Below are 26,261 nucleotides of genomic sequence, written 5' to 3'. Positions count from 1 at the left end.
ATAATCTGGTCATACTGGATTAGGACTTCACCCTAACACCCCATTGTCATTCAATCACTTCTTTAAAGACCTTGTTGCTAAATACAATTATATTCTGAGACACTGGAGGTTGGGACTTCAGCATATAAATTTTAGGAAACACAATTAAGCGCATAATGGGGATGAAGGGAGAAAGGGCATCTGCCTTAAAGCCAGATCAGGCACAATAGGGAGCAGGATGGCAGAGGCCACAGCTACCGCCGTCACACCACGAGCTTGTGCTCACATACTTTACATTGCCTCAACCCAGAGTGAAAACAACTGAGCTCGTCCTTCATACCAAGGCATCGGGATGGCTGCTAATCATTCCCACCTGCCCTTTGTTTTGATGCCTCTAAGTTATCTTCACTTCCTTCTCTCTGCCTTTAATGTGGAATGAGTTCCAAATTCTGTAACATTTTCTGGAGTAAATACTGTCTTTCACAACTGTCATTTTTCCTATTTTTACCACCCACAAATGTTTACAGTTACCTAACTGGCTGCATTCAGCCCAATCTTTTCCGGATATTTCTGCCAGCCACATCATGTGTTTCTCTCTTCAAAATGCCTTCAGCAGTTCCCCACTGTCTACAGTCCAGTATTTTACATGTTCCTCTACAGAACCTAACTTCCTGATAGCTTCTGGAGATGTCACTACAAACACACACACGGGGGTACTAGGCAGCATGGTAGTCAAAAAACTGCAGTCTTTAGAAAAAGACTGCAAATTCTGGTTTGGCCATTAGGCACTGAGATTTGGGACAACGTAACTAAAATTCAGTTTCATCATCATATTTGAGAACAATAATCCTTACCTTGAATGATGCTAGGGAGGACACTTGACATTTACAAGAGGCCTGCTTAAATATGGTAGGTTCTCAAAGGCACAGTAATTATCATAATCCCTGATTCTACTTTGGATATTGTGTTTCTGCCCCTTTGAGCACACTATCCCACCTACTGGCTGTGACCTTGCCCCTTTTATGCCGATCTTAGTTCCGTTCTTGAAAATCTACCTCGTTTTCTATCTCCGCACATGTGCACACGCGTCCGCACACGCGCAGTCACACACAGGCACACACACAGAGTTGCAGATAACTGTCAGAGTCCCTTTTACCCTCCCTTCTACCTGTCAAAGGCTGCTTACTGTGAATACCTTCAGTTCTCTGCATGAAGCCTTTTCTTCCTGGCCATGAGAATATCCTTGATCCTCACACAGCATAAGCTGGAAGTGTAAGAAAATTAAATAGCCCTAAACAAGAAGATGGGAAATTGGTGGATAAATCCTCAAGCTCTCTTGCCCTTTTAGGAGAATAACTCCCAAGTATACTCTTCATGTCTCCCAAGATCCCCAGCAGGATCGAACTCCAGTTGCCCACAGTGGTAACTTCTCAATAACACACCTTTTATTGTTCCTGTCTCTTTGCTGTCTCACTTCCCCACTTACCTTTCACTGCTTTCTTGGATTTTCCACATAAACCACTTAAACTCAAAAGCTTGTCTCGATGTCTGTTTCTGGGGGAACCCAACCCAAGATAAAAATAAAACATATATCATCTTTCATCAACTACACTGAACAGGCTCTGTCTCTCATTTCTGGATTCCTCAGTAACATCTAACAATGGGCTATGTATTAGTGCATTCTCACATTGCTGTAAAGAACTACCTGAGAGTGGGTAATTTATAAAGGAGGGAGGTTTAATTGGCTCACATTTCTGCATGGCTGGAGCGGCCTCAGGAAACTTACAATCATGGCGGAAGACGAAGGGGAAGCAGGGCACATCTTCCCATGGCCAAGCAAGAGAGAGAAAGAACAAAGGGAGAAGTGCCACACACTTTTAAACTATCAGATCTCATGAGAACTCACTATCATGAGAATAGTAAGGGGGAAATCCACCCCCATAATTCAGTTACCTCCCACCAGGCCTCTTCTCGAATTTGGGTGGGGACACAAATCCAAACCATATCAGGCTGCAAACAGCTGACACCACTCCACACAGTGGCCACAAGAAAATTGGAGTTGTGATTTATGCAAGGTTTCTAGTGTTACCAGTTCTTTTTCCACTAAAGAATTGCTAAGGGAAGACTTGCCTGGCTCCAGGAAGCAGGCATGTCAAGCAACAACAAGGTATATGCCACCATGGCACTTAAAAAATAATAACAGGGCCAGGTGCGTGGCTTGCGCCTGTAATCCCAGCACTTTGGGAGATGAGGTGGGTGGATCACACGGTCAGGAGTTCAAGACCAGCCTGGACAACATGACGAAACCCTGTCTCTACTAAAGATACAAAAATTAGCCGGGCATGGTGGTGGGCACTTGTAGTCCCAGCTACTGCAGGAGAATCGCTTGAACCCAGGAGGCAGAGGTTGCAGTGAGCTGAGATCGTGTCACTGCACTCCAGCCTGGGCAACACAACAGTACTCTGTCTAAAAATAATAATAATAATAAAAGCTGTGATGTTGTTAAATGCTCAAGTATGAGAGTGCCAATGCAGCAGGTTCCAATGACCTGGTACTCACTGGCCTCAGTGACCTAAGCCCATTGCCATGAGCTCACCATTCCTTGTTCCTTAATAGCAGAGAAAAAATGTGTAGTTCATTAATATCTTTCACTGACATAAGAAAAAAATTTTCACCTATGTTTTCTTGTTGTTTTCCCAAGAGACCATGCAACTGACTTTTCTTTTGTCATTGAGCATCTGTTAGCAAAGGCTCTGCAAACCTTCTCCTCCTCATCAGCTCGCACACCATATGCCATCATCTGCTGGGGTTGCACATTTTCCTGGTTGATAGTCATTGTAAACTTTTTCATGTTCAGAACACATTCATCATAGACTCAATTTATTCAAAACTTGTGTTAACTCTGTAGTGCCATAGGGTGTAAGAACCTTCTCCGGTCACCTTGAATATTTAGGACTCATAGAGAATGTGAAACCCTAGAGTCTTACACCTTTTAATATTGGCCAGTAATACCTTTAATGTGGGACTGTGTTTGAATTTTCTGAAAATATAAAAGCAGTAAGGTATACAGAGTACAAACTGTGCAAAATTATTACAAAGGACCTTGTGTGGGTGATCTCTGTAATAATGTGCAGAATTCAAAGTTGCCAGTAAAACTTCGGTCCATGTGCAAGCTAACTGAGCAACTCCCCACATTTCCTTTCCAAACTTCTACTGCACGTGTCACCATAGATTCCAAAAGTACTTTAATGCCTTTTATACAATGGTGTCTTACTTTTACATCCCAGGAATCCTTCAGTGTTCTTTATCAGGGAGTTGCAGAAACAATCAAAATATTGCTAATTTTGCCCCTAGACAAATCCTAAATCAGACAAGAGTGTATGTATCAGTTTCCCATTGCTTTAGATCTTGACAATTTTTTCGTGCCTTACCACTGCTTATACCAACCCAGTTCTTGTTTTGTTTTCATTCATTCTCTTAGCCCATAATCCATTCATCATTCTCTCGATGAGATTTTGTAATTAGGCCAAACAGATTCCCTAAGTTCTGAAAATGACCGATAACAGGACAACAAAGTGTGGGTTAGTCTATCACAATGGCTGGCCCTTTCTTTGATTAGCAAATACATACAAGCTAAGATACAAATTAGTAGGTGTAGTCTGCCTCCCATAAATTTCCAGTGTCTGGTGAATTAAATGGGGCTTCTCAGGTGCTGCCTTTAAACCATATCACAAATCTGTCTCTCGTATTTTCCCTCAAGCTGGCAGCAGAATAAATGTTAGGAACATATTGCCATGTCCTTTAGTTCTCATCTGAACAAGGCAGTTCTTTTTATCCTAGAATTACAACTGATATCACCTAAGTTTATGAAGAATTATTTCATTCTTGTATTTATTCACTTTGAATCTTGAGTAGTGTGAACTAGCTGAGCCTAGTGACATCTGTGTTTCTTTCCCATGTACGTTTCAGACTTGTTTATTTTCTTTTTTGCTTAATTTGCCTTATAGTCCCCTAAGCCCTGTTAGAGTGACCTAGAAAATATCGGGGTGTCTAAGCAGAAATGTAACATATACTGAGTCCTCAGGTCCTCTCACCTGTTAAGTTTATAAGAACTAATTTTTGGTATCTCTATGCAGCTCTTTGTCCAGTGATGCCATATTGTTTGATTCTTGAAATGGGTCACAGTCAGAGTACTTACACCACAGAAATCAGCAAACACTGCATTATCAGGGCTTCTCTCCTCCTTCCCTCCCAATTCCTGCTCCCTGCCCCAACCCCTGCTCTGCAGAGAGCACTTGCTCAATGTTTAGGAGCATACCACTGGGCAAAGTTCAGCCTGTATTTGGCATAAGAAGTTTAGAAAGTTAAGGCCTTACAGAAGTATTTGAAACATTTTCAGAGGAATTAGAGCTATTTCTTTAAATCAGTGGATTCCTACCCTTTGAACCCAAAGTGTCCCTTATACAGTAAATACTTTGTAACATATCCTATGCTTTTCTGAAATCGAATTCATAGATAATGTAATCTACCTTTTTTAATCAGCATCACATCTTGATAATATAGAGAAAAAATGAAAGAAAATTTATAATAGTTTATGTTCAACATGTAAATTCTTAGGCATAACTACTCTGGAAGATAAGATGAAGAAGTCACATATTCACGCCTTTTTGTAGAGCTGATATGAAAGCAGCAGCTACAATGCAGTCTTACAGAGACCAGCTTTTGGTGAATTAGTGATTTTATGAAATGATAATTAACTCTTGGTAAAATTCTACACAATACAAAACACACTTTTCCCTCAACTCCCAAGGTAATCCCATCTTGGGAGAGCCAGTGCATGTTAAAACCATACAAAAAACAGCGTGTGGGGGTATGTAAGAAGAAATTAAGTTCTAGGCCCAGGTTATTTATCTACACGAGTCACCTACATTCTAAAGTCATGTGGGATGTGGAGAGTTCCTCATTGCATAGAACAGCTGACATCTCTGGCCTCACCCATTAAATGCCAGTAGTGACCTCAAGAAGCAACCAAGAATATCTCCCAGACACTCAAATCGCCTGAGGAATATTACTGCTCTGGTTGAAAACTAGTAATGTAAGTCAAGGCCAAAGAACCTGCCCTTGATGGTTATGGCCTGAGTGCCCCTTTGTCTTGGTAAGTTGGTGTAAACAAGGACGATTTCCTGGCTGGAAAGACAGTGACCCCTGGACATCCAGAGAGAAGGTCCCAAACTACCCAACTTCCAGCAAGTCAAAAGATGCAGGGACAACTTTGGAAGAGACAACAGGGGACCCTGGAGAAAGAAGGGCAGTGCAACAGGCCATGTAGGGACCGCAAGGCTAGGTAGGAAGAGGGCAGAAGCAGTTGATGTTGGGGAAATGGAAAGCTGCAAGTGGAATCACCCATTCTGATGTTAAATGTCCTCTTTCTTCCAGGAATTGTAGGCAGCATGAGGGGCAGTCATTATGAGGTATTACAGAACTGGAGACTCCCTGGAAGTGACTGCAAATTATCTAATGGCTCTTGGCTTCTAATAAAACTTGTGGTCAAAGTGCTTCATTTTGGGGATTTGACAGCAGGCAATGAACTAGAGGACAATAGATACTTTATTTTTCTTTTGTCCTCCTTTTTTCATTCTCATCCTTATCCTGCACTTAATCACTCAGACTTTTATTTAAAAGATAAAAATTACATCTTAATATATTGAGGCTTTGGGTTTTGTTTTGTTTTGTTTTGTTTTTTATTGAATGTTACTGTTAACCAAGGGGCCTAGTTATATAGATAGTAGCATGCAGTTTCATCCAAATTTAGGTTTAACATCTTTAGAGTTAAACGTAAAGCTACTTCTCTGGTGACTCACAGCTTCTCTTTTTGCAGCCCCCAGTATCTGACCTGCTCATGTTGAGAGCTCCTTCCATTCTCAAGACTGTTGACCAGAGTACTTGTTTTCAAACATTCTCAGTTACAGGACCAATTGAGAGTTTGTTTGTTTGTTTGTTTGTTTTAAATCTGAGTCATCTGTCCACTCTATTTTTAACTAAAGACTTTTATTGAAATAAAACGTTCATGGAAAGGAGTACATAAATCATAAGTATACAGCTTATTTTTTACAACTGAACACAAACATTTAACCAGCACTCAGATCAAGAAAAAACATGACCAAGGGCCAGGTGCAGTGGTTCACACCTGTAATCCCAGCACTTTGGGAGGCCGAGGCAGGCAGATCATCTGAGGTCAGGAGTTCAAGACCAGCCTGACCAACATGGAGCAACCCAATCTCTACTAAAAATACAAAATTAGCTGGGCATGGTAGCGCATGCCTGTAATCCCAGCTACTCAGGAGGCTGAGGCAGGAGAATCGCTTGAACCCGGGAGGCGGAGGTTGTGTTGAACCGAGATTGTGCCATTGTACTCCAGCATGGGCAATAAGAGTGAAAGAGTGAAATTCTGTCTTGGCGGAGTGGGGGGTGGGGGGTGGGGCGGCGGAGAAGAAGAAAGAAAAAATGTGACCAGAACACCAAAAGTTCCTTTGTGCCTTTCTTAAATCCTGACTAAAACATAACGGATATCCTCACTTATAACAACATAGATTAAAACATAACCAATATCCTCACTTCTAATGAGATTAACTAAAACATTAATGTTTTTTGAACTTCATATGAATAGAATCAGAGTTGTACTTTTTGTGTATTTTTGTCTTTTTTCATGCAACATTATGTTTGTGGCATTCATTCACTCTATTGTACATCTTTGAAGTTTGTTCTCATTGCTGGATAATCTTCTATTGTGTGGATATATCACATTTTTTATCCATTCTCTTGATAAATATTTGGGTAGTTTTCTCTTTGGGGCTATTATGATTAGTACAGTTATGATTATGTTTTGTGTATATGCCTTTTACATGAACATATGTATGCATTTTTATTGGGTATATACATAGAATGGAATTATCAGCTACGAGAGTTTGAAGCTATATTAGGTTTCAGTAGATACTGACAAATGGCTTTCCAAGATAGTTGGGCAAATTTCCATTCCCACTAGCAGTGTATGAAAATTTAGATTTCTCCACATCTTCACCAACCCTTGGTATCTTGTTTTCGTTTGTTTGTTTGTTTTAATTTTAGCCATTTTGGTAGATGTGTAGTGCTACTGCATGTGGTCTTACATTTTATTCCCTGATAACCAATGAAGTTGATCACCTTTGCAACCAAGGCTGGTTGGCATTGAGCTGCAACACACTGGCATGGTCTGCATTTATTCTCAAGGATTATTGTCTGTAGCATACTGGTTGTTAAATATTTTACTCAATACTATTTTCCATGACAATCTTATTGAGTTGTACTTGACATTTAATAAACTGCACATTCTTAAAATGTAAAATGTATAAGTTTTGATGTGCACATACACCTGTGAAACCATTACCATAATCAAGATATAAACATATCCACCACCACCACCACCCAGAAGTTTGTCCATGTGCTTTTGTAATCTTGCCCTCCTGTCCCTTCCTTTTCCCCTAAGCCCTGTCTCTAGGCAACCACTGATTTCCTTTCTGCCACATATATTAGATTGCATTTCCTAGAATTTCTTTACATAAATCAAATTATACATTAGCTACTATTGTATCCGTCTTCTTTCACTCAGCATGATTATTATGAGATTCATTTATACTATAGCATGTATCAATAGTTCATTCCTTTTTATTGCCAAGAAGCTTTCCATTGTATGGATATACCACAATTTGTTTTACCAATTCATCTATTGATGGACAGTTGGGTTGCTTCCAGTTTGGGGCTATTACTACAAATAAAACTACTATGAACATTCATGTTATTGAATAGAAATATGCCTTAATGTCTCCTGAGTAAATACCTAGGCATGGGATGGCAGGATCACTTGGTAAGTATATGTTCAACATTTTAAGAAATTTTCAAACTGGTTTATGATTTTATATTTCTTGCAACAGTATATGAGAGTTCTAGTTTCTCCACATTCACAGCAATACTTGGTATGGCAGGCTTTTTAATTTTAGCAATTCCAATAGGTATGTAGTGGTGTCTCGTTGTGGTTTTAATTGTCATTTACCTAATTAGCGTTTACCTAATCACTAATGATGTTCAGCATTGTTTCATAGGTTTATTTGCCATATATATAATGTTTTCAGTGACCTTTCTGTTCAAATTGTTTACCCGATAAGAGTTGGAAGAAGGGTGCTTGCTTTGTTATTTTTGAATTTTGAAATTTTTAAAATTCTAGTTACAAATCCATTATCTGATATATGCTTTGCACAATTTTTTGAGATGGAGTTTTGCTCTTGTTGCCCAGGCTGGAGTACAATGGTGCGATCTCGGCTTACTGCAACCTCCACCTCCCGGGTTCAAGCAATTCTCCTGCCTCAGCTTCCCGAGTAGCTGGGATTACAGGCACCTGCCACCATGTCCAGTTAATTTTTGTATTTTTAGTAGATACAGGGCTTCATCATGTTGGCCAGGCTGGTCTCGAGCTCTCGATCTCAGGTGATCCACCTGCCTCAGCCTCCCAAAGTGCTGGGATAACACTTTGCACAATTTTTATTCTGCTGTGTGATTTGTCTTCTTATTCTTTTAGCAGAGTCTTCCAAAGAATAGAAATTGTAAATTATAATGAAGTTCAAATTATTTTGGATTTTTTAAATGTGTCATACTTTGGTGCCATATCTAAGAAACCATTGCCCAACGCAAGGTCACAAAATTTTCTCCTGTTTTCTGCTTTACATTTAGGTCCAGGATCCATTTTGAGTGAATCTTTGCATATGCTGTGGGTTATGGATCTTTTATGTTTGTTGTTTGTTTTATTTGTATGTAATATATATCTCATTATTCCAGCACCATTTTTTGGAAAATACTATCTTTTTCCTGGTATAAATCCTTTATTTTTGTTGTTTTATTTGTAGGCAATATATACCCCATTGTTCCAGCACTATTTTTAGGAAAATATTACCTTTTTCCTGGTCTTTATGTAGGTTGGACTTCCCCATTTATGAGTTAAAAACACAAGGTCTCTGTCATCAGATTGCATTGTTTTAATGATGTCTTCTATTAGTCCTAATTTTGTTCTACTTACAGTGAGGCCATTCTAATTGCCTTACAACAGTAGATCATAGTCTCTTCCAACTTTAAATTTCTACCAACTTGTACATGGCTCTGCTAGTCAGTGTCTTCCAGGAAGTGCTATTCATTCATTCAACAAATACTTATTGAGGGATTGATAATGTGTTGTATACTGTTCTGATTACTGGGATCATAGCAGTGAACTGGACTGAGTTGCTACCAATGAAGAGACTACTTTTTTTGTGATAGACATACAGTAAAGAATAAATACATGCCAGGTAGGGTTATAAATAAAAAATGCTGGGGCAAGGAACACACAGTGATGGACATGACCTAGAGTCCTATTTTAATTAGGGTCATCATTGTCTTAATTATGGCAACATATTCAAAAAGAAGAAAAAGATGCAACAAGGCATGTCAATATCTAAGCAAAGGCTGGGTGTAGTGGGTCACATCCGTAATCCCAGCACTCTGGGAGGCAGATCATTTGAGCCCAGTAATTCAAGACCAGTCTGGGCAATGCAGTGATACCTCATCTCTACTAAAAATAAAAATAAAAGCAATTAGCCAGGCGTGGTGGCACATGCCTGAAGTCCCAACTACTGACGGGGTTGAGGCAGGATTGTTTGAGCCTGTGAGGTTGAGGCTGTAGAGAGCCAAGATTGTGCCACTGCACTCCAGCCTGGATAACAAAGTGAGACTTTGTCTCATAAGTAAGTAAATAAATAACTGCAGAGGATTCTTGAAGTGTTTGAATTGAGACTTTTAGACCTTGAAGAAACCTTTGATATTATCCTGTTCCAGGACTGATGCTAGAGTTCATCTTCAAAGCCAATTCAATGGGTTGGTACTGAATGCTTACAGTCAGCAAATTTTTTTCTCTGAAGGTACAGATTGTAAATATTTTCAGTTTTGTGGGCCATACAGTTTCCATTGCAGTCACTTAACTCTGTTGTTGTGCAAAAGCAGCATAGACAATATATAAACAAATTAATGTGCAATTGCTCTGCTCAAATAAAACTGTATTTTACAACAAGTGGTAGGCTGGATTTGGCCTTTGGAGTCTGCCAACCCCTGGACTTGAGTATGGTGTTGGGCAGCCTTACTCAGATCTTTCAGAGGGACACATCAGTCGTTCCGGGTGGACTTGGGCTTGGCTGGCCTGCACTCAGAGCTGCCGGCTGGCAACGCAGGCCCCGTGCAGTAAGGGGCCTAGCACCCTGGCCAGCAGCTGCGGAGGGTGGGCCAGGTTCCCCAGCAGTCCCGGCTTGCTGGTGCTGCACTCTCCGGGCCTCAGCTGCCTCCCGACGAGGCAGGGCTCGGGACCTGCAGCCCGCCATGCCCAAGCCTCTCCTACTCCATGGGCTCCTGTGCAGCCCTAGCCTCTTCGACGGACACCACCCCCTGCTCCGCAGTGCCCGGTCCCATTGACCGCCCAAGGCTGAGGAGTGCAGGCAAGCAGAGCAGGACTGATGGGCAGCCCCCTCCCCCACCCGCCCCACGGCCCTGGCCTGTCTCAGCATCCACTAGAGGAAACCAGCTGGGCTCCTGAGTCAAGTGGGGACTTCGAGAAATTTTATGTCTAGCTGGAGGATTGTAAACGCACTAATCAGCATCCTGTGTCTAGCTCAAGGTTTGTAAATGCACCAATCAGTGCTCTGTGTCTAGCTAATCTAGTGGGAACTTGGACAACTTTTATGTCTAGCTAAAGGATTGTGAATGCACCAATCAGCACTCTGTGTCTAGCGCAAGGTTTGTAAATGCACCAATCAGCACCCTGTCAAAACGGACCTATCAGTTCTCTGTAAAATGGACCAATCAGCAGGATGTGGGTGGGGTCAGATAAGGGAATAAAAGCAGGCTGCCAGCTCCGACAGTGGCAACCCTGTTCAGGTCCACTTCCATGGTGTGGAAGCTTTGTTCTTTTCGTCTTTGCAATGAATCTTGCTGCTGCCTACTCTTTGGGTCCCCACTGCCTTTATGAGCTATAACACCGGGAAAGTCTGCAGCTTCTCTCCTGAGGCTAGTGAGACTAGGAACCCACCAGGAGGAATGGGCGACTCCAGACGCAGCGCCTTAAAAGTTGTAACACCACGAAGGTCTGCAGCTTCACTCCTGAAGCTAGTGAGACCACGAACCCACCAGAAGGAAGAAACTCCAAACACGTCTGAACATCAGAAGAAACAAACTCTGGACATACCATCTTTAAGAACTATAACACTCATTGCGAGTGTCCACGGCTTCATTCTTGAAGTCAGTGAGACCAAGAACCTACCAATTCCTGACATAATACCAAGTTCTCTAAAGGTTCTCTGGCTCCTTGGTGTTCACCAAGTGGAATGTCCCATCAGCTCAGAGAGTCTGACAGTGTAGTGTGTGGAATAAAAACCCGAGGACCTTGATTTAAATGCAAATGAATACACCCCCCACCCCAGAAATTTGTGTGAGGTAGCTCTGGGTGTGAAGCCCTGAATTCACCAAGCCTTGGGAATCATTGCAGCAGATCTTACATTTTATCATTGCATTTTGCTTAAGCAGAGAGGGAAAGTGTTAGATATTTCTGTCTATTCTTTCCGTTTCTTTACTTCCCATGCTTATATGTTACCTTAAATTTTGAAACTGTTGCCTTCTGAATTATCTTTGCTTATCTTTTTTTAAGCAACTGTAACTTAAGTAAACAATAACAAAATGCAAAAATCTAATATTGGAAGCCACCACGATGTCCTCTCCAAGAGAACCTTTCGAAGCTCTTGGTTGAGTAGACGTTGAGAAGGTGGGTTTATACTCTGATGTTTGAAAGAAGAGAGAAAAACTATTTTTTTCCACCAAAAAATACTTACATTGTATTCACATTACGTGTGTGTGTGTGTGTGTGTGTGTGTGTGTGTGTGTGTGTGTGTAATGTGCTTATATGCGTTTCTTTGTTTCTCCAACAGAAATTTCACTGGGATTTCTATCTGGCTTTATGTTACCCTGATCATTCCCACTCAGTCACATTGAGCTTTTTATTTGCCTTTTTCTCTGTCAGACAGTAGGATGAATTTAAACTCCATTCCCTCTCCAACTGCCTCTCTGATGTGTTTGTACTTTTTACATTCCCTTTCCCTGTAGAATCTGAAGGAAATTCCTTTGGGCTTTTAGCTTTCCCTCAGAGTCAGAAACTTTTGTGTTGCTAATAGAACTTGGCTTCATTAGCATTTCAAATCCTGGGATGCTCTTAGAGATCAGAGTTAGATCTAAGGGGCTCTCCAGCCACAACTTGATTTATCAAACCTGTTCAACTGAAATCTCTAGTGACCAGTGCCTTTGACCTTATTTCTGCCCGCACATCTCATCAGAAAATTCTTTTCAAGGATTCTAGAGAAAGATACATGCATGATCTGAGAAGTTTTACTTTTGTCCCTCTCACTACTTTATTTATTGTCTGCAAAAACCCATACTCTGCTTCATCACCTTTGAGGGTTAGGTCATAGGTAGATGGATCAGAGAGTGAATCAGTGGGTGGATAGGTAGATGGGTATATGAACAAGTGGATGTATGGATAATTAGAAGGGTGGATGGATTGGTGGATGGATCAGTAAATGGAAGGATGGGTGGATATCAGGTAGATGAGTGGGTGGGTGGGTGGATGGATGGAAAGATAACATGATAAGGCAAGATAGATTAATAATGCAAGTCTTCCATCTTATGCAATGCCTTTGCCATTTAATTAACTATAATCAGCCCTAAGGTGCTGAGGCTCAACACGACTTATGCCAAAAAAACAAAACAAAACAAACAGCGTCATAAGATGTATTTCCTGTCTTCCACAGGGACAGCAGGGTGGGGCTTGCCAATTATTTCATGGCCATTCTGACTCAGTGTGTGCTTTGTGAAATGAAAGAAACCGTCTTCCTTTGTAATATATAAATATAAAAATGCTTCAGTGTGGTAGTACTTAATCAGGTATATGCAGCAAATTCTCTTAGAGAACTTGCCCTAATTACATATTTGCAGCCGGTACCCACTCCACCTGCAGCCTGAAATGTGCATTCTGGTTGACAGAAGATTCTCTGTATCTGGTAGAGATAGTATTTGAGTAGTATTGAGCAATGTGTGCCTGACTTCATTTTCTCCTTGAAGACACTGAATTAAGATTTTCTTTCTTTTCTTTTCTTTTCTTTTCTTTTGAGACGGAGTCTTGCTCTGTTGCCCAGGCTGGAGCGCAGTATCTCAATCTCAGCTCACTGCAACTTCCACCTCCCAGGTTCAAGCGATTCTCCCGTCTCAGCCTCCCGCATAGCTGGGATTACAGGCGCATGCCACCATGCCCGACTAATATTTTTTTGTATTTTTAGTAGAGACTGGATTTCACTGTGCTAGCCAGAATGGTCTCAATCTCGTGACCTCGTGATCCACCCGCCTTGGCCTCCCAGAGTGCTGGGATTACAGGCATGAGCCACTGTGCCCAGCCTTGCACTGACATTTTCTAAATACTTACTATAGTCCAGGCACTGTTCTAAGTGCTTTTTACTTATATTACCTCATTTAATCTTTACCACCACCCTTTGACGTAGGTACCATTAATATCTCCATTTTGCAGGCAAGAGAATATGGATTTTAAGTAACTTGGCCTAATCAGACAGCTAGTAAGAAGCAAAGCTGGGGTTTAAACACAGGCAGTGTCTAAACTGTGTGGCCCCACCTACCATGTTACACTGCGTCTCTAATCATTAAGCTGACCTTTGAGAGCACTGTGCTGCAATAGAACTTTCTGCAATGATGGAATCATTCTGTGTCTGCACTGTCCTATTAACGTGAGAGCCACCAGTCATATGAGGCTTTTGCGCACTTGAAATATGGTTAATGTGACTGAGAATTCGTTTTTAATTGTTTAATTTTAATTAGTTTAAACAGCAGAGCTTAAGAGCCGACTAACAGTTTCTCTTCATACATATGATCTTAAAAAATGAAGTGCTGAACTAGGAATTAAGGCAGGCATCTCAGTTATAGACGTTATCCTTTATTAATAATATTAACACGAAATAATTGCAAAGCACTCTTAGAATTCTTTGTGCTTCTTTCCATCCTTGAAAAGAGTCTAGGTGTTCCTCTAAGCCCTTTGTCAACTAAGTGGCACATCTAATCTTAGCTTATTGGAAGACGTACTGAGATGAGACAAAATTCATGTGGAATAGTACAGGGAAGTCACAAGCAAGCTGTAGCATGGTAGTGCCATTGGCATTTAGTCTCAGGGGTCACCATTACATTTTCCATCTCTCAAATAGTGCCATCATATATGGGACTGAGGTGGGGTGTTGATGAAAATAATAGACTTTAAAGAAGGGTTTAATGGTGGAAGAACAGGGGTATCTGCACATGTTTTGAAGGCAGAGATACTATCCAAAACTTCTTACAGAAGGAAATGAAGACAATAAGGTAGAAAAATGAGAAATTACCAGCAAAGAGAGAAGGAAAGATGATTCTGGATGAAGTAATATAACGCACTCTAGATGAATAATATAAGAAAAGAGCCATATTATTCTTCATGAGATACACAAGTTGCCACTGAATTAAGCTTTTAAAAGGGAAAGAAAATTAAAGTGTTAACAAAACCCGAATGTGTATAGCTAGGTTTTATAAGGACAGAGACAAGGTAATGTAGAATTCCGTGAAATTGTTCAATGTGGGTTTAGAACAGAGGTGGACAAACTGCAGCCCAGGAGCAAAACCTAGTCCACTATCAGTTTTTGTAAATTAAGTTTTATTAAGTACATCCATGCCCATTAATTTATTAGACAGTCTATGGCTCCTTTATATTACAATGGCATAGTTGAGCGACTGCAACAGAGACTGTATAGTCTCAAGGCCTAAAATATTTCCAAAGGCCCCATACAGAAAATGTTTACTGACCCCTCTTTTAGAACAAAAAGGAAACGTATATTCACATAACTGTTTTGGAGTACAATTTTGTGTGTCCATCAAATTTTAAGATGCTCATAATCCTTGTTCTGGGAATACTGCTACTAGAATTTTATCCAGCAGGTGTATTGGTGCACAGGCCCACAGGGTTTCTTTGCACCAACCTAATAGTACTAAAAAGTTAGAAGCAACCTAAATGTCTAACAGCTGGCCATTGGTTAAATGAAATACCATGGATTGATGTAAAGGGATTCTAATTTATTTTTTAAATGAGCTAGTTCTATATGTACTCTTTATTTTGAAAGGATGTTCAAGAAATATTGCTAAATTTTAAAATGTTGCAGAGCAATATGTATCATAAGACCATACTGGTGTAATAGTAACAAACAGCACCCAGCCCCATAAAAATATACAGATATATGCCCAGCACCAATTAAGATGCCTGGAACATTGTAGGTATTCAACATGTAATGAATAAATATAGAGGATTTTACTTTTCACTTTATATCTTTTGGACTAGACTTTGAATTTTTATGAGCATGTATTACATAAATCTAGATTTATAGGGAGTGATGGAAAATGTGAAAATAAAATTTTAAAAAAGGAAAAAAGTAAAGATCTAGATTTAAAAAGGGAAATGTAAACAAGATGAAACAGCCAAAGATAGGTCTCCCCAAAACTAATGTTGAGACCACCAGCAGTGACAGTCAGCTAAGAGATGGTTCGCAGCTCACTGCTCAGTACTGAGGCATTCAGCAGGATTTGTATTTAACTTTCAAGCTGGAACCAACGGAAACTGTTGGGCTTGAAGAGGTGTCTTTATGAGTCATCAACAGCAGAAAGCACAGAAGCGCTAAAGAAAATAATTCAGAAATGTGGAAAGGGAAAAGTATGCCCTTGTCTTGGGAGAACAATATTTGTATGTAACCAAGTGGGAAGACTTTGTGGAGGAAAGTCTGAAAAAGCAGAGAGCTGAAGAGAAAGGAGCCAAATGAAGGACATGGTGGCCAACACTCAAAGTAGAAAGACATTTTTGAAGAAGACGTGTTTCTAGGTTTCTGAAAAGTCTCTATACTCATGCCCAGAGCCACTGTGCAAGTTCATCTGGAAAGTGCATTGGTGTTTTTTGGTATAAGATCCACAAATATCAGCAGTCCTGTTATGTGAGCAGGTGTTCATACTGAAGGGCCAAAAGCAAAGTTTCCATGTGTTATTACTGTTAGAACTTCCCCCACTCCCCTCCAACACAAAAGCAGCTCTGCCTTGCTAGTAGGGAAGCCCTGGGAACAGCCTCATACTTGCCTCGTGCTGGCAACATCTCTGCCTTGGCTTTCCTGCTGGAACACACATGTCACTCAGTACTAGCCATTGATTCTTCTGGCAGAACTGTGGCAAGAGGGGATTAACAGGGAGAAAATTTAAAAAACAAACGAAAAGCCAAAACAACACGAAAGAGGTGGGCATGTCTTTAAAACAATCAGTGTCCACCTCCCCCAGCCCTGCGCTTGTGTCTGCCTGCCCTTTGCATGCCTGCGCCTGTGGTGGGGGGGATATGTCTGCGCCTCTGAAAATCTTCTTATTTAGACATCACAAGGTATTAGCCCAATTTTGAACACGGCCGGCTGCAATACTGGTGCACAGACACGACTGCTCTTTCTTCAGAAAACTCTCCAGTTCAAACATGTTTGCAGAGCGTGATTCATGGTGTTTTTTTCTGGATTGTCCAGTGGGTAATTGCTGTACGAAAACCAGAGAAACAGATGTAGACCCTGAACCCTGGCTATAAATTTTTGTTTTATGATTATGGGTTTCAAATGTGCTGTGTCACACTGACAAATATACAGTTACTCTGAAACAAAATGGATTTTGCTCTCAAACTTTTGCTTTTGTTTTTTACTTTTTGTTTGCTTGTTGGTTGGAAATACATTTATTAGATCATTGATCAAACACAAAGAAAATAGAGATGACACATCAGAATGTTCTTTTATGCCATAACAAGAAGATATTTGGGAAAGTTTCTTCCAACCCTGTGGCTGATGTTTAAAATGGGTGTCAGTAGTTTACATTCATTATGGACAAATCGGTCTATTTTTCACTTTCTACCCTACTCATTAATCTTTATAGTACATGGATATGTATTTAAAGAATTGTGGCTTATTTATGTATCTTTCCTTCATTTTACTTAAAATGAAGAATTAGGCAGAATCAAGTTTTCAAGAAGTATAAGCATTTACTGATGAAGAAATAATTAGCATGTGGCTAAATCATGGGTCTGTTTTATAAATTAATGCTTGGATTAAGTAATAGCTCCAATTATTGCTATCAGCATAATTAATTCATGATGAGGAATGATTAATTGACTAGTGAATACTGTCACATTATAAGAAACCCATACTATTCCATTCACTGGGATTTAAATACTGATTATTCATTTCAAGACCTAAGTTCATTTCTCAGTTGAGAACTTCAAGGTAATTATACATTTTACATTTTCTTACACAAAGAAAGAAAACATCGAGTCGCCCAACCTTTACCACACACACGGAGAGACACACTAATGTTGTTATTTTTGTGCAACCATACAGTATAGAGGTAAGAAATTTGGAAGCAGTGCTCTCCCTCGAGGAGGCTGAATCCGTAGCTTAAGAAATCAGAATGAACAGAATTTTGAGGACACCCCTCCCCATCCTCACCTCCCTGGGACGAGTGCATCTCTACTCTTTGAAAAGATGTTAAGCAAGAAAGTGCAGCAGCCTCCCCTGGATAACAGATCCTTGTATACACATACCTCCCAGTGATGCCATGTTTCCCATCTCTAACTTAAGTTTCTCCTGCTGTACTTTCAATATAGCTGCTTCCTCTACTCTTGTCTAACAACTTGCATCCCCCTCCATTATCCAGTCTAAATGAGCTCAGTTTCCAAGGAACTCTAAGGACCTTAAATAAGCTTATTTGGAGTCATAAGCCTCGTGGACCAAGTAGAAATTGGCACATAATGTAGTGCTTTGTGTATCTTTACAACTACCCTAATGACAGTGTGTTAAAATGTTTTGTAAATTCCTCTGTGTTCCCTTGCTTAAAATGTGTGTTTTCTTTGTAGTTAAAGGGTTTCTTATAATAAGTCTCTGTTACAAAATGATGGCCATATAAAAGAGAGAAGAGAGGGGAAAAAAATAACAAACACAGATTCAGCAAAAATCTCACCCCTTTATTGCCCTGAACTTTTCAATAGGAAGAACTGAGCTTGCTGGGCTGAAAATTGTTTTAATGTACCTTCATAAAAGGATCTTTGACTTGGTAAGTGTGTGCGATGCATACTTTTCATGTTACACCACAAGTGCCACTTAGCAACTCCGCTAGACAGGGCAGTGTTTCAGCATGGGGTGGGGTGCCCCCTGACAGGCTTTTAAAAGGCCTGGATGCCAATGCACATTCCAGCACTATCCACAAAAAGGAGACTGGAGCAGTGCTCTTGCCTGCGTTGGGCAAGGAGACTCCCTCCCTGCCTACCCTCTTGCCTGCCCTGTTTTGTGGGAGAATCATAAGTAAATACTAGAGAGGCAGTGGAGAAGACAGGGTGTTTTAATTCCTCCCCAGAGTTTCCTTTCTTTGATGTATGTTGCATCCTTTAAGCAAGTTGTGCAAAATGGCTGCAGGGTAGATTGGCTCTCCCTTTTAAAGCTCTCCACCCGGCTGGGTTTATTTGTAAATATTGCATCTATCCTTCTCAGTGTTTTAAGACTGGCTGGAAAGACTCTTCTTCCTGTGTAGGTTAGGTCAGTGTGAGAGATCTAAAAAAATCATTTTCCCTTAAAATTACTGTATTTTAATAAAAGGATTGGGCAGGGGCTGGTACGAGAGAAAACTGGTCCTTCAAAATATAAAACTGTCATACTTAAACGAGCTTACAAAATATGTGTTTAATTATGTGGTGGGATGTGTGTAGGTGTATGATGAGAGAGGCAACCAACCAACATGGCGTTTTGGGGTGCAAGGATATGGGAACAGGCAAGTAATTTTCACGTTGGACTTTGATCCTAGGGAGCTGGGTTCTAGTCACAGCTCTGAGCTGTATGACCTTGGGTGGGTCCCATCTCCCCGGGCTGCTGTTTCCCCAGTTGAACAATATGACAATGAGTCACAGCTAACATTTGTTCCATGATATTTACCCAGCACTATACAAGTGTTATTTCTGTCCTCCCAATTACCACCAAGGTGGGTAGTATTATATGCTCATTTTATAGAGGAGGAAACTGAAGCCCGAAGACGTTAAATACTTGTCCCAGAACACACAGCTGGTAAGTGGCAGACCTGGAATTGGAATCTAGTTCAGTTTGATTCCCCAGTCCATGCTCTTGACCACTATATTGTTTTTTCAAGTCCAGATCTAAAATCTCATTTTCTGTGTGACTTGTGTGTTTGGGGCAGGGGTAACTAATTCTTGACTACTCCATATGCTGCATAGAACCTGGAGAGGATTTTTCAAAGTAAATGAATTCCGAAAGCTGGATTGCAGAGCAAACGAATGCAGTCACTTCAGCCAGGGGCTTGCAAGAGGGAGAAAGAGAGAAAGACTGTGGAATGGAAAGTTTCCCAACTCCAGCCTTTCCCAAGGGGTAGCCATTCTCTGTTCTACAGTTTAGAGCTTGCATGTGCTTTTTTCTGGAGTGGAAAAATACATAAGTTATAAGGAATTTAACAGACAGAAAGGCGCACAGAGGAATTTAAAGGGTAGGCTGGGGGGCGAGGCGGTGGGCGGGAGGCGAACGGGGGCGGGGTGGGGGTGGGGGGGACACTGTTTTCCAAGCTAAGCCGCAGCAAATAAAAAGGCGTAAAGGGAGAGAAGTTGGTGCTCAACGTGAGCCAGGAGCAGCGTCCCGGCTCCTCCCCTGCTCGTTTTAAAAGCACTTCTTGTATTGTTTTTAAGGTGAGAAATAGGAAAGAAAGCGCCGGCTTGTGCGCTCGCTGCCTGCCTCGCTGGCTGTCTGCTTTTGCAGGGCTGCTGGGAGTTTTTAAGCTCTGTGAGAATCCTGGGAGTTGGTGATGTCAGACTAGTTGGGTCATTTGAAGGTTAGCAGCCCGGGTAGGGTTCACCGAAAGTTCACTCGCATATATTAGGCAATTCAATCTTTCATTCTGTGTGACAGAAGTAGTAGGAAGTGAGCTGTTCAGAGGCAGGAGGGTCTATTCTTTGCCAAAGGGGGGACCAGAATTCCCCCATGCGAGCTGTTTGAGGACTGGGATGCCGAGAACGCCAGCGATACGAGCAGGGTTTGTCTGGGCACCGTCGGGGTAGGATCCGGAACTCATTCGGAAGGCTTTTTGCAAGCATTTACTTGGAAGGAGAACTTGGGATCTTTCTGGGAACCCCCCGCCCCGGCTGGATTGGCCGAGCAAGCCTGGAAAATGGTAAATGATCATTTGGATCAATTACAGGCTTTTAGCTGGCTTGTCTGTCATAATTCATGATTCGGGGCTGGGAAAAAGACCAACAGCCTACGTGCCAAAAAAGGGGCAGAGTTTGATGGAGTTGGGTGGACTTTTCTATGCCATTTGCCTCCACACCTAGAGGATAAGCACTTTTGCAGACATTCAGTGCAGGGGAGATCATGTTTGACTGTATGGATGTTCTGTCAGTGAGTCCTGGGCAAATCCTGGATTTCTACACTGCGAGTCCGTCTTCCTGCATGCTCCAGGAGAAAGCTCTCAAAGCATGCTTCAGTGGATTGACCCAAACCGAATGGCAGCATCGGCACACTGCTCAATGTAGGTTTATTTTTTTCCCTTCTTCTACCAAGAAAAAAAAAAAAAATTGTCTCTCTTGCATGCAATAAAGACATTGGAAATAAACTGCATTGGTAGCAAGACAAAGGATTTAATGATTTAACGCTGAAGGGGTGTGATATGCTGGCATGCATATTGATTCCCTTTGCTGAAAATTTCCTGTTAGATGTTTTCTTCCCAAATAACCCCTCTCGCCCCCATGCTCCTCTCCTTACCAACCTTATAGTCTGTTGAAAACAGTTTTGAAAATATGCATAAAAGTGTGGGGGGTGGGGAGTGGAGGGTGACCACAAGACTTTAAAACATTCTTCAAGTAGGGCAATTTGACCCATTTTGCAGTTTTTGCTAAAATGTGTGCAGAGTGGAATTTAACTTTACTGTTCTTTGGATTAGCTACTAGTTGTATAGGTTCATCCACCCCTTGTGTATTCTAACAGTCCAAAGTAATTAAAATATGACATTTTCCTTGAAAGGAATTTAGTTTAATTAAGGTGGCTGCTGCTCCCGAAGTTCATAAACCACCAGTTCAAGCTGCCGCTTCCAATGTTTTCCTTGCTAAGGAAAGGCAATATTTCTTAGCATTGACCCTGCTGCCACCTTTCCGAGTCACTTTGTTGGTCTAAGAAGTTGCTGTTTTGCTAGAAAACTACTGGCAATGAACACCCCTTGGGCTGAGCCATCCATTATTTTCATATCTTGCAATTCAGCCTGGAACATGGACATCAGTTAAAGGAAAGGAAATATAAGTGGGATAGCCCAATTTAAAAAAAAATATTGACTATTTTGTTATCTGATGCTGACACAGTGCCGAGGTATGCATCTGGTCAACAGTAGCCTGGCTGCAGGCTTGAGAAATGACCAGGAGTCCCAGAAAATCCCACCTTCGGATGGCTGTAGTGGGAGCCTGCAGGATGCTTTGCCACCCTGACAGTGATTTAGATAAATGGCTCAGCTATCTATCAAAATGTTTTTAGTACTTTATTTGACAATTCATTGGAGCATTAGCCTGAAAATGACATTTTAAATCTTTGTTTTCAAAGAGGTCAAAGTTTAACTGGAAGAAATTGAGTTTTCCTAATAACATGGTGGCTTATCTAAAGAGAGAAGAAAAAGGAGAGCGGGGACAATGACAGGATTTAAATTGCCCTCTCTGAAACTTTTTCTTAAGAATAAAGACTTGCTTCTTGGGCCAGGAAATCAACAGGTTTGTAGCTGAAAAATCAATAACCATTTGATGCCAACAGCCTGGCTGTCTGACTTAACATTTTGTAGAGCCATAAGCAGGGCAAAAAGAATATCGTTTTCAGTAGGCGCCTTAATCTTCAGCTGCTCCCCAAATATGCCTTTTCTTTTTTGGTGCCTATTTTATTTCTGGAGAACTCAAAGAAACTTGAGTTACAAGATAATTTTCTAATCCAAGAAGAGACCTTTCAGACCTGTCCTCTTTGTAGCAATTAAAAGAGTATGAACAATTTCTGTTGGAATCCCAGGGAACTGGGGCTCTCTGAAACTTTTTCTTGTTAAAGAAAGTTGTAACGAAACATATTTTTTAACAGAAGGGAAAAAAAAAATGCTCAGGATCCTCGCCAAAAGTTATTAGACCTAATAGAGTTTTTACATGTAGACATTCTTCCTTTTGTAATTAACCCTCCAAACATGCCTATTAAGTTGTAAGAGTAGGGGGAAAAGCTTTGTTTGTTCTTGGACAAGTTAAACAAGGGATTTGCTTTATCTAGGGAGAGCGAGCGGTGAATGTGTCATTCGCCTAAAACTAGCCGATAAGCAAGAAGTGTTGATAACAGCAAAGTTTAGCTAATCAAAGAAACTTGCATTAGACAAAGTAAATAAAGGCATTTGACAAAGGGATTTCAGAAATTCCAGTGTCTTATTTTTGTAAGCAGGGCAATTAGCTCTTATTGTGGTCAGTTTCACAAGAGTTTGAATCCCACACCCCAACTTTAGGTTAAATGAATAAAATGTAAATGTTGCTTGTGCCATTGCAGAGTTGCTTTACCCTCCATAAACCACTTTATGATAGTCAGTTGTTAGTGATTAAGGTTTTGTTTTTTTGTTTTTAGCATAAATAAAACTAAATTTTTTTTTTTTTTTTTTGTCTTCTTTTTAAAGATTCTAACAAATGTCTGTGCCACACAGTGTTTGGTTCAGGGTGGTATAGCTACTTAGGACTTTTGAAATAAAAGCATATTAGGGCTACATTTGTGTAAGTAAGAACATAACCACAACCTTTTCCATTTTACTTAATGGCCATTTTGACGAGAAGCAGATCTGTTTTTGCTTTTAACACAGAGGAAACAGTGGGCAAAGAAGAAAAAGTACTAAATTCCAACCAAAACTATTTTCTGCTTTGAGATTTTTTTTATGGTGTGTGTGTGTATGCATAGTAAATAAAGTAAGACCTTTGAACATGGAGCACACCGCCAGAAGCTCACTTTGAAAGGTGTTAAAATATTCCCTTTATTTTCTTTTTAATTTTAAAGGCAGAAAAATGATATGCCAGCCAGCTGCCATTTGTAGTAGTGTCTGTGAATTGCTTGTTATAAGCATTCAAAGTCAGGATTAGGGGACTACTAAGGGAATGTGGTCTAAATATTACGACTGACGACTGCCCCTGGAAGGTATAGGAGTCACTAAATTTCTGTTCAGATGCCTCCAGGATTATCTTGGTTTTAGGCGGCTCCAGATGTTTTCAACATTAATTGCTCGGTGGGCATAGGATAAATCTTAATATTTTGTGGTCTAAATATAGTTACTTTGGTGAAATAACGAGTGTGACAACTTCTTGGCCTTCTTCCCCGTCTTTTCTCCCTACTCAACATGTTAAAAGGAAAAAAAAAAAAAATTCTTTTTGAAATAGGATTTTGCCCATTAATGAGAAGAAATTATTTTTAAAACAAACACAGTAGTGATGTTTGATTAGGGAATGAGAAAAGGCCTCTTTTCAAAGCCCTGGGACCCAAATTTTAAGTATTAAACAGTATCTAAATCTTCTCCTAGTGAGATATAAATTGGGGTCAAAGTGGCAAAATCAAAGATACCCTCTGAAAGAAAGACTAAATAAAGACTGACAGCCACCATATGAATTGAATGGGGTTTTGAATAAATATTTCAGTGAAAAGGCCCAATTGTTTTTCTAAAGTAGGACATAATTTTCTGCTTCTCGGACACATGACAGTGGTAACTAATACCATCAGAAAGAAGAGAAAAAGAGGGACTTTTCCCTAAATCACAAAGAGAGTGCAGGCAGGGTTGTTCGAAAACAAGTGAAAGATTCAAAGTTTTCCTTCCTTGTAGAAAAAAAGAAATCACATTGTGAATATTCAGATAAATTGGTACATTTGACAAGGGAGTGAGTATTGATGTGCAACTTAGAAAAGAAAAAGCATGCGTTTAAATTTTATTGCCAGAAAAGGATGGATCAAAAAACCAAACAGTAGGAAAGGTAGACATCCGCTTGCCTAAACTTAAGCTATGGAATTGATTTGGAAGCTCTAGTTAGAATTTGATTTGCCAGCCAATAATGTAAAGCCCTTACATTGAATCAGGTCTTTTTTCCTTAATAGATAAATGACCAGAATGGCTATTTCTGATAGGTTAGCTGGCCAGAATCAGAAGTTTCCTTCTCATTTCTAGAAGCCTGGCACTGATATGTACAACCCGAGGGTATTGTGCACTTTTGTCTAAAGCATAAGAATAAAAGAAAGTTCTTCTGGATATCAGATGCTTATAATTTACCTTCAACATATGTTAAGCCCTGAGGTGGCTGAAAAGGAAAAAGAACCTGTTTTCTCCTTTATACATTCCACAAATTATCATTAAACTCTATCTGAGAAGGGAAATACATGATAAATAACAAAGATTATAAATTCTGCTCTCAAGGAATTTACAATTTTTTAAATCAATAATTTAGAAAAAGCTGCGAATTTTAAGTTACTCTTTGGGCAGAAGATTGCGATGTAAAAACCAAGATGCGAAATACAAAACTCTTTTCAAGTCGCACAGGACTTTAACAATAAATGCAGTGTTCATTTTAAAACATCTTAGAATCTTCTATACAGTTTGAGTTATGTGTAAGTGCCATAAATTTATCCTTAAATGACATTTTTATACTTTAAATGTTCCAATATAAATTCAGTTAACTATCAATTAAATAGATTATTTCAGAAATGGGAGTTTTTGATGAAGGTTAATCAGAAAAATCTTGGCTGAAAACCTTTCCAAAGATATTAATGTAGATAGAATCTTGCCTTTCAAATTACAGGGTAGTTATGACAATCATATATCTCTGATTTTCTAGAATAACCCACTTTCAAATGTCCTGCACGGTTCCCACATAAATCATTGAAATATGCCAGATATTTAATATTACAACATCTCCTAGGCTGCCTGTTGAACCCAGGAGTGGCACAGCAAGTCTTTGTTTGGATTCTATAGTCAATATAACTAGAGCGCTCACAGCTTAATTTTTACATTATGTCTGAAGATCGCCTTGCGTTTCTGGGTCATTCTTATGAACATGAATTGCTTTTGTAGCAAACTATGGATCTGTGAATAGAAGGCATTCCTTGCAAAATGGACTGGGCTGTGGTTCTCACTCTAGCACCTGTGTGTGCGTGGACAGGGTGGGGAGGAGGGAGTAGAATTAAATTGTTATGAACAAATCTGTATCAGCCCTTGCCAGCTTCCTCTTAAAAAGTTGAAGCTGGGGTGATGGAGGGAGAAAAGTAGAGTTAACTCAGGTTTCAGATTTATCAGTATCCTGCTTGTAAGTGGCTTGGCCTAAGTACTTCTTGTTAAATAGGAGATGAGATAACCTGCCCCATCTGTAAGATCTAATAACACAACCTAATCAGTCAATATGTTGCCCTGAATTCTCCTCTTTTCATTCCCAGCTTCCTTACCCCATCATTAAAAAGCATGCTCTCTGTCCCATCCCACTCCCCAAACCCCTTTAAATGAATGAAAAATAAAGTTGCAAAAGTTCTCTCTACCTAGGAAGCAGAAGAGCCTAAGTCTACTGGCATTTTGTCTTGAGCTTTCAGAGCTTCTTAGATGGGAATTCAAACAGGCAATGGAACTGCTGACTTGCTTTTTCTCTGGCCTTGCAAGGTGGGGGAGCTACAAGGGGGCTTTTTAGTACGATAAGACTCTCTGCCCCCTGCGCGATAAGACGAGGATAACAGGCCGGGCGCGGTGGCTCAAGCCTGTAATCCCAGCACTTTGGGAGGCCGAGACGGGCGGATCACGAGGTCAGGAGATCGAGACCATCCTGGCTAACATGGTGAAACCCCGTCTCTACTAAAAAATAGCCGGGCGATTTGGCGGGCGCCTGTAGTCCCAGCTACTCAGGAGGCTGAGGCAGGAGAATGGTGTAAACCCGGGAGGCGGAGCTTGCAGTGAGCTGAGATCCGGCCACTGCACTCCAGCCTGGGCGGCAGAGCGAGACTCCGTCTCAAAAAAAAAAAAAAAAAGCCGGGCGCGGTGGCTCA

General features: G+C 40.6%; 1 protein-coding gene across 2 annotated transcripts in view; it reads left to right on the top strand.

Annotated features, from left to right (window-relative positions):
- RARB (retinoic acid receptor beta) overlaps positions 1-26,261 on the top strand; it is a 254,988-nt gene that overhangs the window by 65,565 nt on the left and 163,162 nt on the right. Inside the window, exon 1 of one of the 2 annotated variants that reach the window (XM_023207281.3) lies at positions 20,240-20,736. The exons of the other annotated variant lie outside the window; for it this stretch is intronic. Within the exon in view, the coding sequence (XP_023063049.1) occupies positions 20,580-20,736 (157 nt within the window). The 5' untranslated portion in view covers positions 20,240-20,579. Of the gene's footprint in view, positions 1-20,239; positions 20,737-26,261 lie in introns of those variants that run through there. 2 annotated transcript variants of the gene reach the window in all.

The sequence above is a fragment of the Piliocolobus tephrosceles genome, chromosome 2 (genome assembly GCF_002776525.5).
Source record: "Piliocolobus tephrosceles isolate RC106 chromosome 2, ASM277652v3, whole genome shotgun sequence".
Lineage (NCBI taxonomy): Eukaryota > Metazoa > Chordata > Mammalia > Primates > Cercopithecidae > Piliocolobus > Piliocolobus tephrosceles.
The sequence above is the reverse complement of the archived record's forward strand: the minus strand, read 5'-3'. Positions and strand labels throughout refer to the sequence as shown.